This window comes from Drosophila subpulchrella, chromosome 3L (genome assembly GCF_014743375.2).
Source record: "Drosophila subpulchrella strain 33 F10 #4 breed RU33 chromosome 3L, RU_Dsub_v1.1 Primary Assembly, whole genome shotgun sequence".
Lineage (NCBI taxonomy): Eukaryota > Metazoa > Arthropoda > Insecta > Diptera > Drosophilidae > Drosophila > Drosophila subpulchrella.
In genome coordinates, this window is record NC_050612.1 from 18,688,468 (window position 1) to 18,704,562 (window position 16,095).

At 41.6% G+C, this 16,095-nt stretch overlaps 1 protein-coding gene across 1 annotated transcript; it reads left to right on the forward strand.

Annotated features, from left to right (window-relative positions):
- The first annotated feature begins 300 nt into the window (after positions 1 to 300).
- Positions 301 to 2,685, forward strand: LOC119553780 (protein sneaky). The gene is made up of 2 exons (XM_037864387.1): positions 301 to 1,897; positions 1,952 to 2,685. Exons 1-2 carry the CDS (start codon positions 377 to 379, stop codon positions 2,573 to 2,575), a joined length of 2,145 nt encoding a protein of 714 aa, XP_037720315.1. The 5' UTR covers positions 301 to 376; the 3' UTR covers positions 2,576 to 2,685.
- The last annotated feature ends 13,410 nt before the right edge of the window (positions 2,686 to 16,095 follow it).

The following is a 16,095-nucleotide window of genomic DNA, read 5'->3' on the forward strand; positions in this document are numbered from 1 at the left end:
CAGGGTTTGTAGAAAACTGAAAGCCACACGGGCAGTGAAAAGGCAATTAAGAAATATTCCATTCTGAACGCCTAATGAAAATCTAATTGTAATGATAATTCCTGCTTTAATAAAATACTTAAAATACTTATGGTTTTTGTATTCTTTGATTTGATATTATGGCTTTAACAATTTTACAAGTTCCTTCGGCAAACAGCTTTTCAGGTTCTTGCTTAAAAATAAAAATATTATTTCTAAGTGTAGTCAAATCAATCAAGTGCTCCTTGTCCAATTGTCATGAAATTTGGTAACAAGAGAGTTTTCTCAAAAAGTCGATCTAATCCTGACTAGAAAAAGTTTATTTTTTTAAATAAAGGGCTGTGCTTAAATATCCGGAATGTTCTCCTTTCTGACGCTGCCATGTCGGCCCCTCTATTGCCTTTTGTACGGTCCGAAGAGCCAGGACAATGCCCGGATCCGGTGTCTTCGTCTCCTGGTTAGCTTTATAGTGGGCCTCGCTTTGGGCTACCTCCTCTGGAAGCTGGTGGCCCTGAACTTCAGCCTCGGTCGCCTTTTCACCCACGGATCCACTGACCTCTATGTCTTTGCGACCTTCGTCCTTCTGACAGGAACTGCCTTTATGCTGAGCCGTCCCGTTCGATCTGTTATCATGCTGATCTTCGTGGCCCTGGTGGGCAGATCTGGAAGGACATACCTGCGAGCTGTGGCCTTCGCCTTCATCATATCCGGTCCCATCAACAATCTAGTGGAAAATGCGGGCGAGGTGGCTCGAGTCTTCGTCTGTACCACTGTGCTGACCTACAATCTATCGAAGACCCGCTTCGATTTGATGGCCAAGCCGTTTACAAATACTTTGAAGAACATGCGAGGAGACGTGGAGGAGATACGACATACCTTTTCGGAATTGCACGATGTGCTCGGCGATCTTAAATATGCTGTAGAGCATTCGGACATCGAGGACGAGAAGTACGGCGACAAAAAGACTAATCCCCAGTACCAGAGATGGCCGAGAGAATCGAGGACTATGAATATAAGTACAACTGGAGCTACCAAGGATCTACCAACTGCGGCTGAAGTTCAGGAGCGTTTTCAGCGGAACATGAGAAACCGCTGCAAGCATCAGCTGAGAAGTGGCCATCGGGTGTGTGTGGAGGTCTTTCGCAAGGGCTACCGCAAATGCACCACCAACTTCCCATCCCTGATAGGAAAGGCCGTCTGTTGGCCCTACCGAGTGGACATCATCTGCGAACTGGACCTCTTTGGCAATCCGGATAAGATATGCGACCCCTCCGAGGTGGTGCCCCGCAATTTCGGAGAAACCTACGTGGAGCTACTGAAAGCCGAGCGGGAACTCTTCGACAACAACTCGCAGATAGAGGTCAACTACGAGATAAAGGACGAGGAACTGGTCAAGAGCAAACTAAAGTCCGCCGAAAGGACCGCAGAGGGCTTCACAAAGGACTTTGAGCGCCGAAGACACATCTTCAACAGAGTTATGGCCCTCCTCCAAAAGATCCTGTGTCTCTTCATGCTGCGCATGGTCTTCGTATCTATCAAGTACTATCTAAAGTATCTCGGTGACGTGGAGTTCGACAACTTCTACATCACCGATTACTTTAAGCACGTGGATCAGCGGCGCAAGAACCAGGGCAATGATGCCATCTTACCATTGCGCACCTACGAGAAGTCCTTGTATATTGACCTGGACCACATCTTCAGTCGTACCCAGGAAGAGTCCACCACCGTTTTCTTTAGCTTGCTGCAATTTCTGCTGGAAATAGTGACATCGGGTCTCTTTATATTAGTTGATCATCTGGTGGTCGAAATGATGCAAATCATACGCAACCGATCAATGATCACTTATCACCAAGAGGGCCAGCACGAAGTGCGATTCAATGTAAGTGGGATTTATAATTAAACTTGGTTAGTATTCTATTTCTTGATTTTATAGATCAGTGGCGTGGGTCAAATGGCGAGACTGTTGAGGACCACCATGCATAACTTCAATATCCACGAGAGAGTCTCCACTTCACTGACTAACGAGGAGTGTCTACCAAATCCCCACGTCCTTGCCAAAAGATTCTACTATGAGCTTTTACTACTCTATCTGGTAATCGTAGTGTTGATCTACCAGAGTACAACCTTCTTGCGAATGCGACGAGTCATCTGCAGCTACTTTCACTACAAGCGTGAAAAGCAGCGCATCCTTTTCCTGTATAACCGCATCCTGCGGAACCGTCTTAGATCGCTCGAGAACCTAGTTCGCGATGCCGAGGATAACCTGGCCACCTATCGCATCCAGCAGCAAGTGAATGTCTTCCTGTGGCTACGGTTCTCGTGTCCTGTCGCATTCGGTTGGCTCCGGTATTTCAAGTGCGCCAAAAGGACCTGCCTCATCTGCTGTGGCTTTGAGGACTCCACCTTCACCATCTGCCACATCTGCGGATTGCCCTATTGCGACGACTGTGCCGAGGACCTCAACAGTGTGTGCCTGCAGTGCGGTTCGGTACTGACAAGAATAACAGAAGAATCCGACGGTAGTGTGGAGGTGTACGCCTACAGGAAGGAGAAATAATTAAGGAATACTAAGAACCTTAAGTTTAAAAAGCTCTAGTACTCCCTACCTAAAAAAATGTCTACTATTCCTTGTTTAACCATTTCTTTAACAGTAGTTTGTTAATGTGTTCCCTATATCCGGAGTTGATATATTCTTTGGTTTCGCTTCTTTGTGTACCTTTCTTGACTTGAGCAGTATTTTAATAATGTGGTCCTTCGAGCCGGATTCCGATTTCATTTCGACTGCAATGGAACATACAACAAACCTCCTTCCTGTGGTGTATCAAAGCCTTCCTATAACAGGTTAAATGAATTTCTCTTATGGTATTTCGAGTTTACAAAGCCCCTTAATGACATTACAAAAGTTTATCTCGTGTGTGCCAAAAGCAATGGTAAACTTTCCCTTTGAATTGGAAATGCGCCTTGCTCTCGGGGAATACTTTGCAATCATCTTCGGAGAACTCGTCGGTCCCTTAATCCCACAGGCACTACCCTTTATTAACTGTCCTTCTGTGTGATAATCATATCTTCACCCTAATTGCCATTTTTCCAGTCTGTCAAACTTAATTCTCAACATCCTACCCAGCCACTCCCCAACTATTTCCTCGGCCGATGGCACTGTCTGCCAGTTGTCTAGTGTAAGTTGGAAAACATTTCTTTGGAACAACAAGCATCGCTCAATTAGTTGTCCACCCTTTTGTCTGGGCCACCATCAACTCCCTACGTCTGTTTCAGCATAATTATGCACATGTCTGGTGGAGCTGGTAAACTTTTTGTCCTTAGACAAACTTTGCTCAAGCGGCGCTGATTCGATTATGCCACTGGAAAGCGAGCTGGAGCGGAGCATTTCAGCACTACGGGCAACACTCTGCTGCAAGGATTAAGTTACAAAATTGTTAATTAAAAATAATAAAAACGCTAATTGAAGAAATGCCTACAGTAATGCAGAAACTCCTTTGCACCAAACTGGAAGCGTAACAAAAGTTTTTCGGTTGTCTAGACTTTTTGGGATCAGCCAAGAAGATGATGATAATGGGATGGGTATACAGAAACGCTTTGGGGCACTTTCCTCGACGACTATCTGGGATGAAACAGTTGCAACAATGATGACGACAAAGTCTCGCCCACGCCCTGCTCCAGTTTTAATATTCATAAGGCTTTTGGCCTCTGCGTCTGGCTGCAATAAAATAATTATGCAAACATGGGGGTGAAAGAACCACAAGCCAAAGGAGCTGCGACTTTCCATTGAATTTTCACACATTTCCCAGAAAAAAAGAGACCGAAAAAATGCGCGAAATTTTCTTACGAAAAACAAATACCTCGGCGGAGGCGGATGCGGAGTCCACATGCAGACGCTAGACTGGTCGGCATGCCGTGTGCAAAGGTGATTATTTGACGTTCACACCTTGTTGCAGCAACGCCCTCCCCTCGAGATAATGGGGCGAGGTCGTCGACGCTCGTCGGCGGTTGTTGTGATCAGCCGCAGAAGTGACAGGTGTGACACTCCGCCTGACAGCGGCTCCCAGAACTCCACTCCGACCCTCGCCAGCCCACTCCGCCATCTGCACGGACTATGAAGACGCAACTAGACGAGACGAGACAGTGCTGGGCACTAAAAAAGCTGAAAAAAACATCGGAGAATTATTTCCTAGAAAACTGCAGACGGATGGTTCAACGAGCAGTGTAAAGACCAGCAAACATGAAAAAATGAGTGAAAACTGGAGCTGAGAATGAAGCATCGACCTAGGAATACTCTTTATGGGAAATACTATTCTCCAACTCCTTTAGATACAATAATAGTGGCCCAAGAATGTGTTTTTTACATAAGAATTGATAGACCTATGAAATCAAATTGGTATGATATGTAAAATATATATATGTAACATGGTATCGCTATCTAGATAGGATAGGTTTGTTTTTTGAGAATATTGATAGTTTCAAATGATAGTATTTAATAATGGGTTTATATTGGTGAGTTCTAGAGCCTAATAGTTCGATATAAAAATATTCAAAGCCTTGTAAATAAATAAAACTGAGTAAGCTCTTAACCAAATATTTTCCAAAATTGTAGCTTGAATTGAACGTAGATATTGTAACCTTTTCTAAATTGTATTCTATTACTACACAAAACACAGACCTCTATTCAAACCCCCTGCGGAAGTGTATGTCCAAGTATCGCAGTCTAAACGAAAATGGCCAAAGTGCTGAAAAATAATCGGGCTGAGTCCCTCAACTGCCTTTATCATCACGGGCTCAACTTGGCGTTGATAATGAAGGAAGCAGAACGATGGCCCACGGATGGTTGGATGCTCGCTGGTCAGTGCATTGTTTCTTTCAATTTTTTTTGCCACTATGATGTTCCAGCGGTTTGCCTGCAATTTGCGAGTCCCAGGCCCAGGGACTCCGACTCAGAACCGGAGTGAACTATTTAGCAAAGGGAGCCAGGGGATCCGTTCGCCGAGCAGCAGGTGGTAAAGCGTAGAGAAATATGGTGCGGAACATTTCAATTAGAAAAAAAGAGCGGCGAAACGGCAGAATGAAGAAACCTCGGACCGACAGCCTGTCGTCGCCCCCAATCAGTTGGGGCCCCACATCCATCCCCACATCCATCTCCCAGTTCCATGGAATACTCCCCGCCTTTGAAGTTCAGTTCGCCTGACACTGACGAACCGCGACTGGCTCTATCCCCCCCTCCATCTGCATTGCCTGCTATTATTTCAATAAAAATTCTTTAATATTATTTTAAGTTTGTTATGGCAGGTTAGTTTGTTCTCTGTCCACCCAGTCCCCTTTGTGCTCGTATTTAATCTTTATAATTAAAATTTTAGCAAAAACAGAAAGAATCCAGCTCGAGGTGGGCGCCCTGGGTGCGAAGAAGCGCAAACGTGTTAAAAATTGATTAAAGTAATTGATTTGAAAGGTCTGGCGGCGAGGGGCTCTGGGATTTGCGGATTATTCTTTATTACTCCATACCTTCTTGGGTTCGTATCCCTTTGTTATAATCGCCGTGGACAGCCAACTCAATTAAAGCAGTGAGCGGTGTTTGCCTTTGTTTATATACCATTTCGATTCGAATTTATTCAGCATATATGAAAGATAAATTTGTGATGTGATGAAATGCAATTAAACTTTTGTATATATTTCTTTAGTGCTTTAATGGTATTAAAGCCATAGATAATACGTAGATTCTTGGACATTCATAAATCTTTAAATTGGATTTTAAAAATGTATTAATTTTTAAATTTATTTCCGTGAAATTAAAGCCTTATCCAAGGTGAGTTCTGTGAGCTTGGAATGTGATAACCAACTATCTCTGTGATCTCCACATTTTCTCACACAGCGAATCGCTAATTGGATTCCGCACATAGCGAAATATGAAATATAGGAGTGCATTTATTTCGCTTTCAAACAGAAATCATGTGGCAACCGCAACGAAATCTCAGCTTTGTCAAGTCAAACTCCAAACACCAGACCCAATTTTCGCACAGAGTAAAAATGAGTGTGGAACCCACTGCACCACAAATCTTTCACTCGGTTTTATTCACCCACTTTTTTGTGTTTTATTATAAAACAGCAAAGGAGAGAAAAAAGCGAAACTCCACAGTGCGTGTTGAACTCAGACTTTTGTGCCAAACATTATTTGGAATGGGGGAGGTAAGGGGTTTGTTGGCTCAGCTCGGCTCAGCTAACGCCTTTTCGGTCTTTCACAGCAAAAGCGCGAAAGAGTTAAAAGGCGAAGCACAGAAAGCAGCAAAAGCAGCGCAGCACCAAAGCATTTTCACCCTATTATTTCGAGCAATTTCATCAAAACTAGACTGAGGGGCCCGGCCTCTGCTCCAAATTGTAACCGCAAAACCTCCCAGTCCAGCTGCCCAGTTGCCTTTGTCCAATGGAGAGGAACCCGTGAGTCACGAGAGGTATGTGGGTACGATCCTTGACCAATATAACTAATTCTAATAGTAAGAAGAGTTTTTTATTTAAGAAACGTAATGCAAACAAATATAATGTTCTAAATCGAAATTAGATTGTATTTCTTAAGAAATCTGAATATATTACAGTATTTTAAAGGTTGATATCATCATTGATTAACTACAAAATAACAGCTTAACATATTTAATTGTAATGCTAATACACACACTCAAAAAAAAAATCACCATAAATATTAGAAAATCGCCCGTGATTTTAAAACGCCATTGAATTAAGAAATATTTTCTTGATTAAAGAAAAAGTTTCTAAAATTTACGGAATTTCGCCATATTTTTTTTTTCTTTGTAAGGAAGAAGAGGAAGAATAAAAAATTTTTCTTTAATTAATGGCGAATTTTTCTTGATTTTTATACCCGTTACTCGTAGAGTAAAAGGGTATACTAGATTCGTCGGAAAGTATGTAACAGGCAGAAGGAAGCGTTTCCGACCCCATAAAGTATATATATTCTTGATCAGGATCACTAGCCGAGTCGATCTAGCCATGTCCGTCTGTCCGTCTGTCCGTCTGTCCGTCTGTCCGGATGAACGCTGAGATCTCGGAAACTATGAGAGCTAGGCTATTGAGATTTGGCGAGCAGATTCCTGAGCTTCTTACGCAGCGCAAGTTTGTTTCAGTAGAGTGCCACGCCCACTCTAACGCCCACAAACCGCACAAAACTGTGGCTCCTACAGTTTTGATGTTAGATAGAAAATTTTAACTGAAATGTATTAGTCTTGTCCATACCTATCGATTGACCCAAAAAAAATTTTTCTACGCCCACTCTAACGCCCACAAACCTCCCAAGAAAAAAAGCTATGACGTCAGAGCCAGACAGTGCGAAATGTTTTTACGCGTGTATGTGTGTGTATGTAAATAGTTGCCGGCCGAACTTAGCGGCAAAGAGAAAAGCACTGCCGGCGCTCAGAGAGAGCAAAGTGCGCGGCTAACTTATTCTATTGAACAATGAATTTGTCACGCCTACCCTGACGCACACAACGCTTAAATCTGTCTTCCGCCGGTAGCTGGCGCATTTAAATCTCGCTTTGCTGCTTGCATATCTCCATTTCCCTTTGGTCGCTTAAGCTGAGTAACGGGTATCTGATAGTCGAGGTACTCGACTATAGCGTTCTCCCTTGTTTTTCTTGAAGTAATGGTAAATTCTTACTTAAATTTAGTAAAGAAATATTCATATTTTAAGGAAAAAGTGACTTTTTTTTATACATTTTGATGGTGGTCTAGCTGGTAAAGACGTCCGGTCAATAAGTAATCGTAAAAAAAGTACCTGGTTCTTTTTTTAAAATTTATTTAATTTTTATTCTTATTAGTTTCACTTTTCTATTTACCAAATTGTTTAAACGGTTGTTAAATGAGTTTAGATTAGAATAAACGTTATTGGTATGCGTAAAGCTGGACCAAAAGCACCATAGCCCTCTTTAGTCATTGTATGACAAGACGCACGCGTGGCCGAATGGTTAAGACGTCTGGCTATGGTGTGAGCAGTTGCGGGTTCGAGTTCATGCCGGGGTTGTCTGAGGTAAGGATTTTTCCATTTGTTATTTATATGTTTATAAAAAGTATTTATATAAAATAAATCTTACATAAATACAGGTAAATATAAAAATGTATATACTATATTACCATGTAATAATTGCCTTTAAAATTAGAAACGGTTTTATCCATTTAAAATCCAAAATTGGTATACAAAACCAACCAAATTCCTCAAATGTAAAAAAAGGTAATCTTATAAAATAAATATTTTTTTTCTTATTTTAAGAAAATTTTCCTTAATTTTAAGGTTATTTACCATACATTTAAGAAAAATTTGTCATTATTTCCAGAAATGGCAAACCATAAGTTCAAGAAAATTATTTACTTAAAATAAAGGCGAGTCGCCGTTGGCTCAATATCATAGGCGATTTTCTTGATTTAAGGGCGAATTTCTTGATTTAAGGGCGATTTTTTTTTTGGGTGCATAGATCATTTTTAGTAATTTTGGAAGCACAAAAGACCCCATTTTAGTACCACCTCTATCCCTCTGCGGTTTTGTAGCTTCGTTTCCACCGCTTTTTGTCCACTTCTTTTGGCTTTTGCCCCGTTCGGACCCCCATCCTCGGGGTTCTTCTGCCATCGAGTTGTTGGCTGCTCTCAATAGAAGGCAGACAGGAGCAGGTTTTTCTTTTTTCCATCTTTCCAAATGGCCAGCAAACGGACTGTCGACTGTGCCGGCTGTGTTTTTCTTATTTGGTTTCCACTTTTATGTAGATTGGTATTTATTTTCCACGCGAAAACTAGCGAAAAACGGGCAAAAAACCTGGGTTAGGGAAGCGGCAGTAGTTCTCACACTAGGCAATGGTATGGGGTCTGGGGTTCGGTCTCTGGGCCTGTGGTTCCCTAACTCCCCTCATCGCTCTTATTATCGCGTCAAGCGGGAAAACACAACGAAAAAAAAAACAACCGCAGCAGCAAGAAAGAAGTGAGTGCAACTATTTTGCGGTCTGCTGCCTGACAAATGGCAAGCAACGCCATCGGAGCATTTAGCCAAAGTCCAACTGCGATTCCAACTAAGACTTGGAGCTGCAGGTCTCCGCGGCTGTCGGAAGTAGCACAGAGAACTGCCGCCACTGGCCGCCCCTGGGGATCTGAATGTAATGTAGGCTCAGCCAACCAAACATCCATTTACTCTTTTTTTTTCAATATTGGAGCATCTACTTTATAGATACCAATGAAAACATATTTTAAAAATAGTATAAGCATTAAAAAATATCTCTCAATTTATAATCCGGCATCTTGTCCTAAACATAATAAATCTATTACAATGTAAAGCTTTATAGGTTGGTATAGCATAGTATTAAAAACATGTATGAGAACAATTTTAAGGAACCATTAATCTTTATTGTTATTAAGACAAGTTTTATATTTTTGGATCCTTAATAACAATGAGTATAATAAGAGCATTTCGAATTCGGTAAACTAGTTCTTTGTTATTAAGGCTCCTCTACCATTGCTTCGTAATTAGATTTAGTTTAGCTCACAGATTTTGATACGTTAATTGTGAATTGTGCAAATACATATAATTGAGCTGGGTGGTTCCCCCCATGCCCCATCCGCTAATAGAGCACAGAAATGAGTGCTGGAGTTGGTCTTGCCTGGTTGGTTCTGCATTTTCCAACTGGAGCTTGTCTCGGCATTCCGCTTTAGTTTTGCTGAATTAGCGACCATCCCGATCCCGCCCAACTACCTGTCCCTCTCCATTCTGGCGTGAAGAAGACAAATGCCTGGAATTCTTTTCTCAAGCTTTTGGCTACGCTCTTGATATGCCATTTGCTGTTGGGAGTTGGGACACTGAGCCGCCGAGCTGGCCAGCAATTAATAGTAAGAAACAATTGTGGCCACTCAGTTTCCCACGTCGAAACCATAGGTCATCAACAGTGATTCAGAGGATGAAAATTCCGCCCAAATTATAATCATTAGAGGCTAATCGGGGCTTAATTGAGACTCAATTTATTTGGCATACGCATCCCTACCGATAATACATTTAATGATCTCCATTATCCTTTTGCGGTAGTCATATATCGCCCTCTTCATCCGTTTTACATTCTACACTGCTTTTGCTTGCGTTCTACATATAATAAGGGTGAATTAAATTAAAGCCGACAGAAAATGTTTTGGGTTCTCCAGCATCCAAGAGACAAAGCCGAATATTTTAAAGACGATGATGGAAACCTGTTGGATCCAATCAAGCTGCCAATTTTCGGTTTTACGAAGGTTGATTTCAAAGTTTGTCGGAATGTTTTTAAAAAGCTAAGGTAGAAAATGAAAGATATTTCATAAATTTCATACATTTATAAAAACAACTATCCCTACCATCCCTAGGAACTTACTTCTCCCAACATAATATTGTAAACTTTATAATATTATATATCCTCTTTTGTCCACCGTTTAAGCACACCTCGCAGTGATGACAAATCACTTAAACCATATCCAGAATCTTCTCTCTAGATTCCATGCATTTGAAAATCAGCCTCCAAATCCAATGCAGTTTCGGCCAACTTTAATGGGCCGGATAACCAGTTCCAGGAACTCGAAAATTATGCGATTTTCGATTTTATTAAAGTTATTCCACTTGCTGGCCGGCTCACAGCAATTTTTGCTTCACCGGAATACAATAACGAAAAATTATCATTGTCTCCTACATCATCCGCTTAATGTGGGGATCCATCAATCTGCGTCCGTTGTTCGTTGTCCGTTGTCCGCTGTCCGTTGTCCGTCGGCGGCTGTCAAACACGCCGAAACTGAGACCGAGAATGGGACTGGAACTGGAGCTGGAGCTGGAGATTGGGTCTGGAGACGAGACGATGGACCATCAATCGCATTAAGACCATAAAAGGATTGCTCATACGGCTGACGATTCTGAGCCCCATCGCTGTCGTTGTTGTTCGGACTCCTCTGCTTTTGCATGCTTAGCACTGCCGTTCTGAGTGTTGAAACAGAATTTTTAAGTCCATTGTATGGGTATCCGCTGAAAGTGCCCGAAAAAAGCAAAAGTCTTGAGTGCTGGCAGCCAAAGCAAACTGAACCGAACCGAAGTAACGATGGGCGGGGGAAAAAGGACAAAATGTCACAAAAGCGTGACGATGTGTCGTAAAGTACTCAGACAACACTAACCTCAAAATGGGGTCTCGAATGATATGGAAAATGCCTTTTGAGAGGCTCCAAACCTTGGCTTTTCTGCTTTCATCAGTGTTTTGACTTTACCTTGGATACTCTTTTCAAAAAAAAGTATTATAGCGAATGGTAGAGGTTTTTTTAAATTTTCCTAAGAATATCCTAATTTATTTTTTAGTCTTATATTATTATTAATAAATATTCTAACATACAAATTATCAATATTAAGTTAAAGCTTACATATTTAAACTTTTTTTAATAGTAAAGAATTGTGACCAAGAGTTTATTCTGCTAGAGAATTTCCGTATTCGTTAGCTCTTCAACTTTTTGTCAACATGTTTCAGGCTCAGCTAGCAGCTGTCAGCAGTCAGTCAGCCTTGGCCACTGAGATACATTCTCAAAAAAAGGAAAAAAATTATAAATATAAACAGAAACCTCGCGCTTCAATGCAGCTTAATCAGTTCAGTTCAGAAAGGTTGCCGGCTGAAAAGCTTTGTTGCTAATGCCGAGGACTCCGCAGAAGATGGGGCATTCATCTGCGACATTCCGAGGCGGCAGTCACTTCGATTCAGCTCAGCTCAGCCACCTTTTGTGCATCTCACAGATATACGAGTATCTGAGTGCCTTTACAACCACCGTTTGCTGTTCTGCTGATTGGAACTCTTTGATTTTTGCCATCTGTCCAATTAGTCATTTTCATTTGGGGCTCTTAATGCGAGTTTAACTGCTTCGGTGCCGTGGGGATGGGCCATAAAAATCATATAGGCCCACAAGATACGGCTCACTTTAATGGCATCCGTAGAGGCATAAATAGTTTTCTTTCGTTGCAGGACCTGATCCAGTTTTTTACGACCATGTCTAGACTTTGGCAGCGATTTTCTTAATTGCTCGTTTAGTGTTGTTCCAGCGGCAGTTTCGTGTGGGTGGGCAATGTTTGGCTTTGTTTGATTTGTGGCTTGGCGAGCGTTCTGGAACTAGTTCAGTGTGTTCACGCCCCCTAAGATATATATCATTGCCTTTGTCGGAGCTCGTGAAATTCGCAAGAAATTAACACAATTAACACTTTAATTGCGAACTTCCGTATGCGCCACTTTTTCTCTTTTTTTCCACTTTGGCAAAGTTCCGGCGAGGCAAACGGCGCCGCCTTGTTTTTTCCCTCCCATCACAATTGCACTGCATCTTTTTGTTGGCGTTCTGGGTTTTTTATTTCAGCCCACATGTGGGAAAGGGGCTGCCGGCGGAGGACTCCGCCCCGAATGAAAGCAATTAACACTTTAATGACACTTTGAAGTGAGTGAGACAAAGTTTGTGCCGCATTCTGAGCCGGATGGCCGCATCGTGGTCTCCTGGAGTAGAGATCTCAGAATGGGGGTGCACTGGCTCCTGGGAAAAGATAACACTCGAAAATAAGTAGGGAAGCTTATTATCTAAAGTTTTTAGCTTTAAATATTGTCAGCCGAAGTGGCAGTACATTTTTCCGAAATAATGAATTTAGAAATTCATGCCAAAATGTATATTGGAAGCTATAATGCACTTAGAACCAAATAACATTTACAAAAATTGTAATCTTAAGTAATTAAATCAATAGAAAATTATAACAAATTCTTTATTTAAAGGGATTTAGGTATAGAAATCATCTTATTAATTTTAAAATACAGGATTGTGAAATATTTTTGTAACTTTACATATTAACAAAATCTCTTATCTTAAATTTTATTTCAGTGCAACTTAGATGAATTTTTCAAGCCCATGGCAATGGCTTCGCACATTTGCGTCCGTTCTGATTATGACATTTTGCTCATTTGCAGGGAAGCTCACAAAAATTAACCCGGTCTCTGTATTGTCTGCATATGCAGAACGGAGTTAGAATCCCCCCCCCCCCCCCATTCATTAGGCATCGGAATTGGCCAAACAGCAAATTGAGTCAGGCCTCCGGTTCGGATTCGGTCATTCTTTCTAACTTGCCTACGGGGCAAAGGCGAATGAATGGCGTTGAGGCCTCTGTTCTTCTATCTGACGGCCAGGAGTTATTATACGGGTTTTCCTAATTAGAACTCAGAATGAGAACTCCACAGGAAAATTGTACAATTTGTGCAGGAAATTGGCAAATGATTCTCGTTTGAGTTCTTCAGTTCTGGTTTCTTCTGTTGATGTCGGGCTTTAAGTTGACTTTAAAGAGTTGACACCTTTTGCTGAGCCATATTCAAGAGGAAATGGTTGCCCGAGGTGTATTCCGTTAAAGAGCAGGTCTTCGCTAATTGCAGACCGTGTCTGGAAAATGGCAAGGAGCCCAGGAAGTGTAGAAATATTGAAAAATGAAATTAAATATTGATGGAGATCAGTATTATACCACCAAAGATTTTAATAATTATTTGTTCCACAGATTTAAGATAAATACTTTCAAACATTTTTAAAAATGTAAAAGCTCAATTCGATTTGTGGCAGTTCTTAAGCAATATGTGAAATAAGAAAGCTTCCGAAGGAGCAGAACTTCCCGCTGCTCCACCGAATCTCAAACTCTAGTTGTTCGAAAGGCCTTCCTTTCGCTTCCTTGTGCTAGGATAAACATCAAAAGGCGAACTCAGGACTCTTGTTTCCTTTCAGCAGGAAACTCGCCCGCATTTGTGTGTAAATGTGAGCAGCAAAAAAAAGAAGAAAACATCTTTCATTTAAAAGTCTGCCCGCCTTTGTTGCTTCTTCTGGTCCCACAGCTCCTTCAGAACTCCACTCCTCCCACAACTGCATTTTGCAGGCCAGTTGCAATTCCGGCCCACTCAGAAAATAATCTAGAAACAAGAAAATATAGGACTTAAAAAAAATTATAATCAATTATGCATAAAGTTCCTGGTCTGTTTTTTGGTTGAGAAATGTATTTTCTATTTTCTTTAATTTGAATACAATGCAAAGTATTTATTGGTATTTTCTCTCAGTGCCGGCTCGTCCTGTCAATGCAATAAGCGAAGCTACCAAAGGAGCAACGGAGCCCTCCTCAACTCACTTTTCCATGTTTATTGCAAGTATTTCAGTTGCGGGGAGAGATAGGAGACCAGCGGAAAAGGATCCACTGGACACGGTAAAAAATTTGCTCAGCTTTTCTATTTTTTTTGCGCCCGCTGTTGTCGGCGAGCTGCCTCCTTTGCATACACTTTATATTCGCCCGGAGTTGGGTCATATGGCGGACTCTCTATATATATATGTATTATGTATTCGTTTTTGTTGGTTTCGCTTTGCGTTTTGGCAGGAAGGGGCGGAAGAGCCACGCCCACTAGACGACCCGCCGTGCTGTAAGTAATTTGTGGTTTCAGGCAAATACTCGGAGATGATGTTTTTCTTAAATGTTTTTCTCGCTTTCCCTGCCGCCCAGCACTCCTTGTGTATCGTTAAAAAATGCCTTTAAGGCATTTAATTTCTTTTGTTCATTGGTCTCTTCCCTTTTGCCTTTTATGGTTTGCCCAGCCCGGCGAGCCATTTCTCTTCTCTCCACCCTCGGTGAAACAAATCGGTCCACCCTCGCCCTTTCTTGCAGTGCCCAGCAGTCCTTAGTGCCTCCTTTTAACAATTTTCAATAGAAAATTAAAACGCAGCCGCAGTTTTTGGCAAGAAAAATTGGTCTTTTGGGCTTCTGGGGAGTGAGTGTGTGGCGCTTGTTTTGGCCATGTTAATATGCGTTCTTTTGGGGGTTTTATAGAAAACTGAAGCGCATGTGGGCTTAAGTACAAATTGCACAACATTATTTTGCTATTGGGTAAAGGATTAATTATTACGATAATTTGCCAGCCTTGATAATGTATAGAAATTCTAGACTATAAGACTATAAGGGGCTGTTATAAGAGGATCTACAACGATTTAATCATTTAAAACTAAATGGGTTATTGGAAAAGTTATCTTTTAAAACTAATTTGTTTTGACAGGGACTAAAAATTGCTCATATATTTTTTTTATTTTTATATTAAACATCAGATCGGTAAAAAAATCAAAGCCATTTATTGCTTTACAAGAGTAGCCTTTTGCCCAACTCAGAGCTGAAAATATATGTTTGTTGACTTTGTCAGCGATATTTCATGCGTTTTGAACTGGTGCTGTCAACGTTTATTAATATTTGACATCCACCTCCACAACCGCTAGGAAATGTTTCCAATCCTTGTCCGGCAACCCGGTGCGAATCTCTTTAGCTCAGCCAGAAGCTGCCGCACTATTAAAATCCCCGAGTTAGGACTCAGCAGGAGGTGTATTCTATAGATCTGCGAGGGAGAATTCCAGCATTTGACTGACTGAAGTACGATTTATGAGTTCGACCGCGGGGGGCTAAAATCGCGCGACATTTTCGCACAATGTGCAAAACAGGAAACGGGAAATGAACCCGAATCTGAGTCGCCGGGGTTGGAGGTCCTTGGCCGGGGGCAGGCGTTTAATCGGCTATAAATTGCAACCCTTTTGTGCAAAAATCGGATGGAAGTGGAAAGGAAGGGCATCGGAAGGTAGAAAATTACAGTTATTAATGCATGGGGTGTCAAATGCTTTTTGTGTGATGCCCTCTATTTATTTCACTTTTGTCCTGCGGGGCTACCCTTTTTTTTTATTATTCGGCAGTGCGACAATACAATTTACTCCTTTCCGCAAAACCTATAGTACAATTGCTGCCATCGGTGCCGGCATGTCAAAATAATCTGACAGCTTAATTATAGACGCGGAAATCTACACCACAGGCCTAGACCATTTCTTTGCATCCATTTCGCATCGTTTAGCAATTCGTGGTTAAATCAATTTTGCACACTTGCCTCCCTTCTGACCCCTTCTCCTTTTTACCATTTCACTTCGCTTTTTTTTGCCAGGCAGCATGACAGTTTTGGGTCAGGCTTCGCTTTGTCTGGCTGCGATTCTTTCTGGTGAAAGGTGGATGCCGTTTTT

Excerpts from the sequence above, each read along its gene's own strand:
- LOC119553780 (XM_037864387.1), top strand. The coding sequence starts at position 377 with ATGTTCTCCTTTCTGACGCTGCCATGTCGGCCCCTCTATTGCCTTTTG. Across the intron at positions 1,898-1,951 it reads AGCACGAAGTGCGATTCAAT|ATCAGTGGCGTGGGTCAAAT; the intron begins GTAAGTGGGATT and ends TTGATTTTATAG.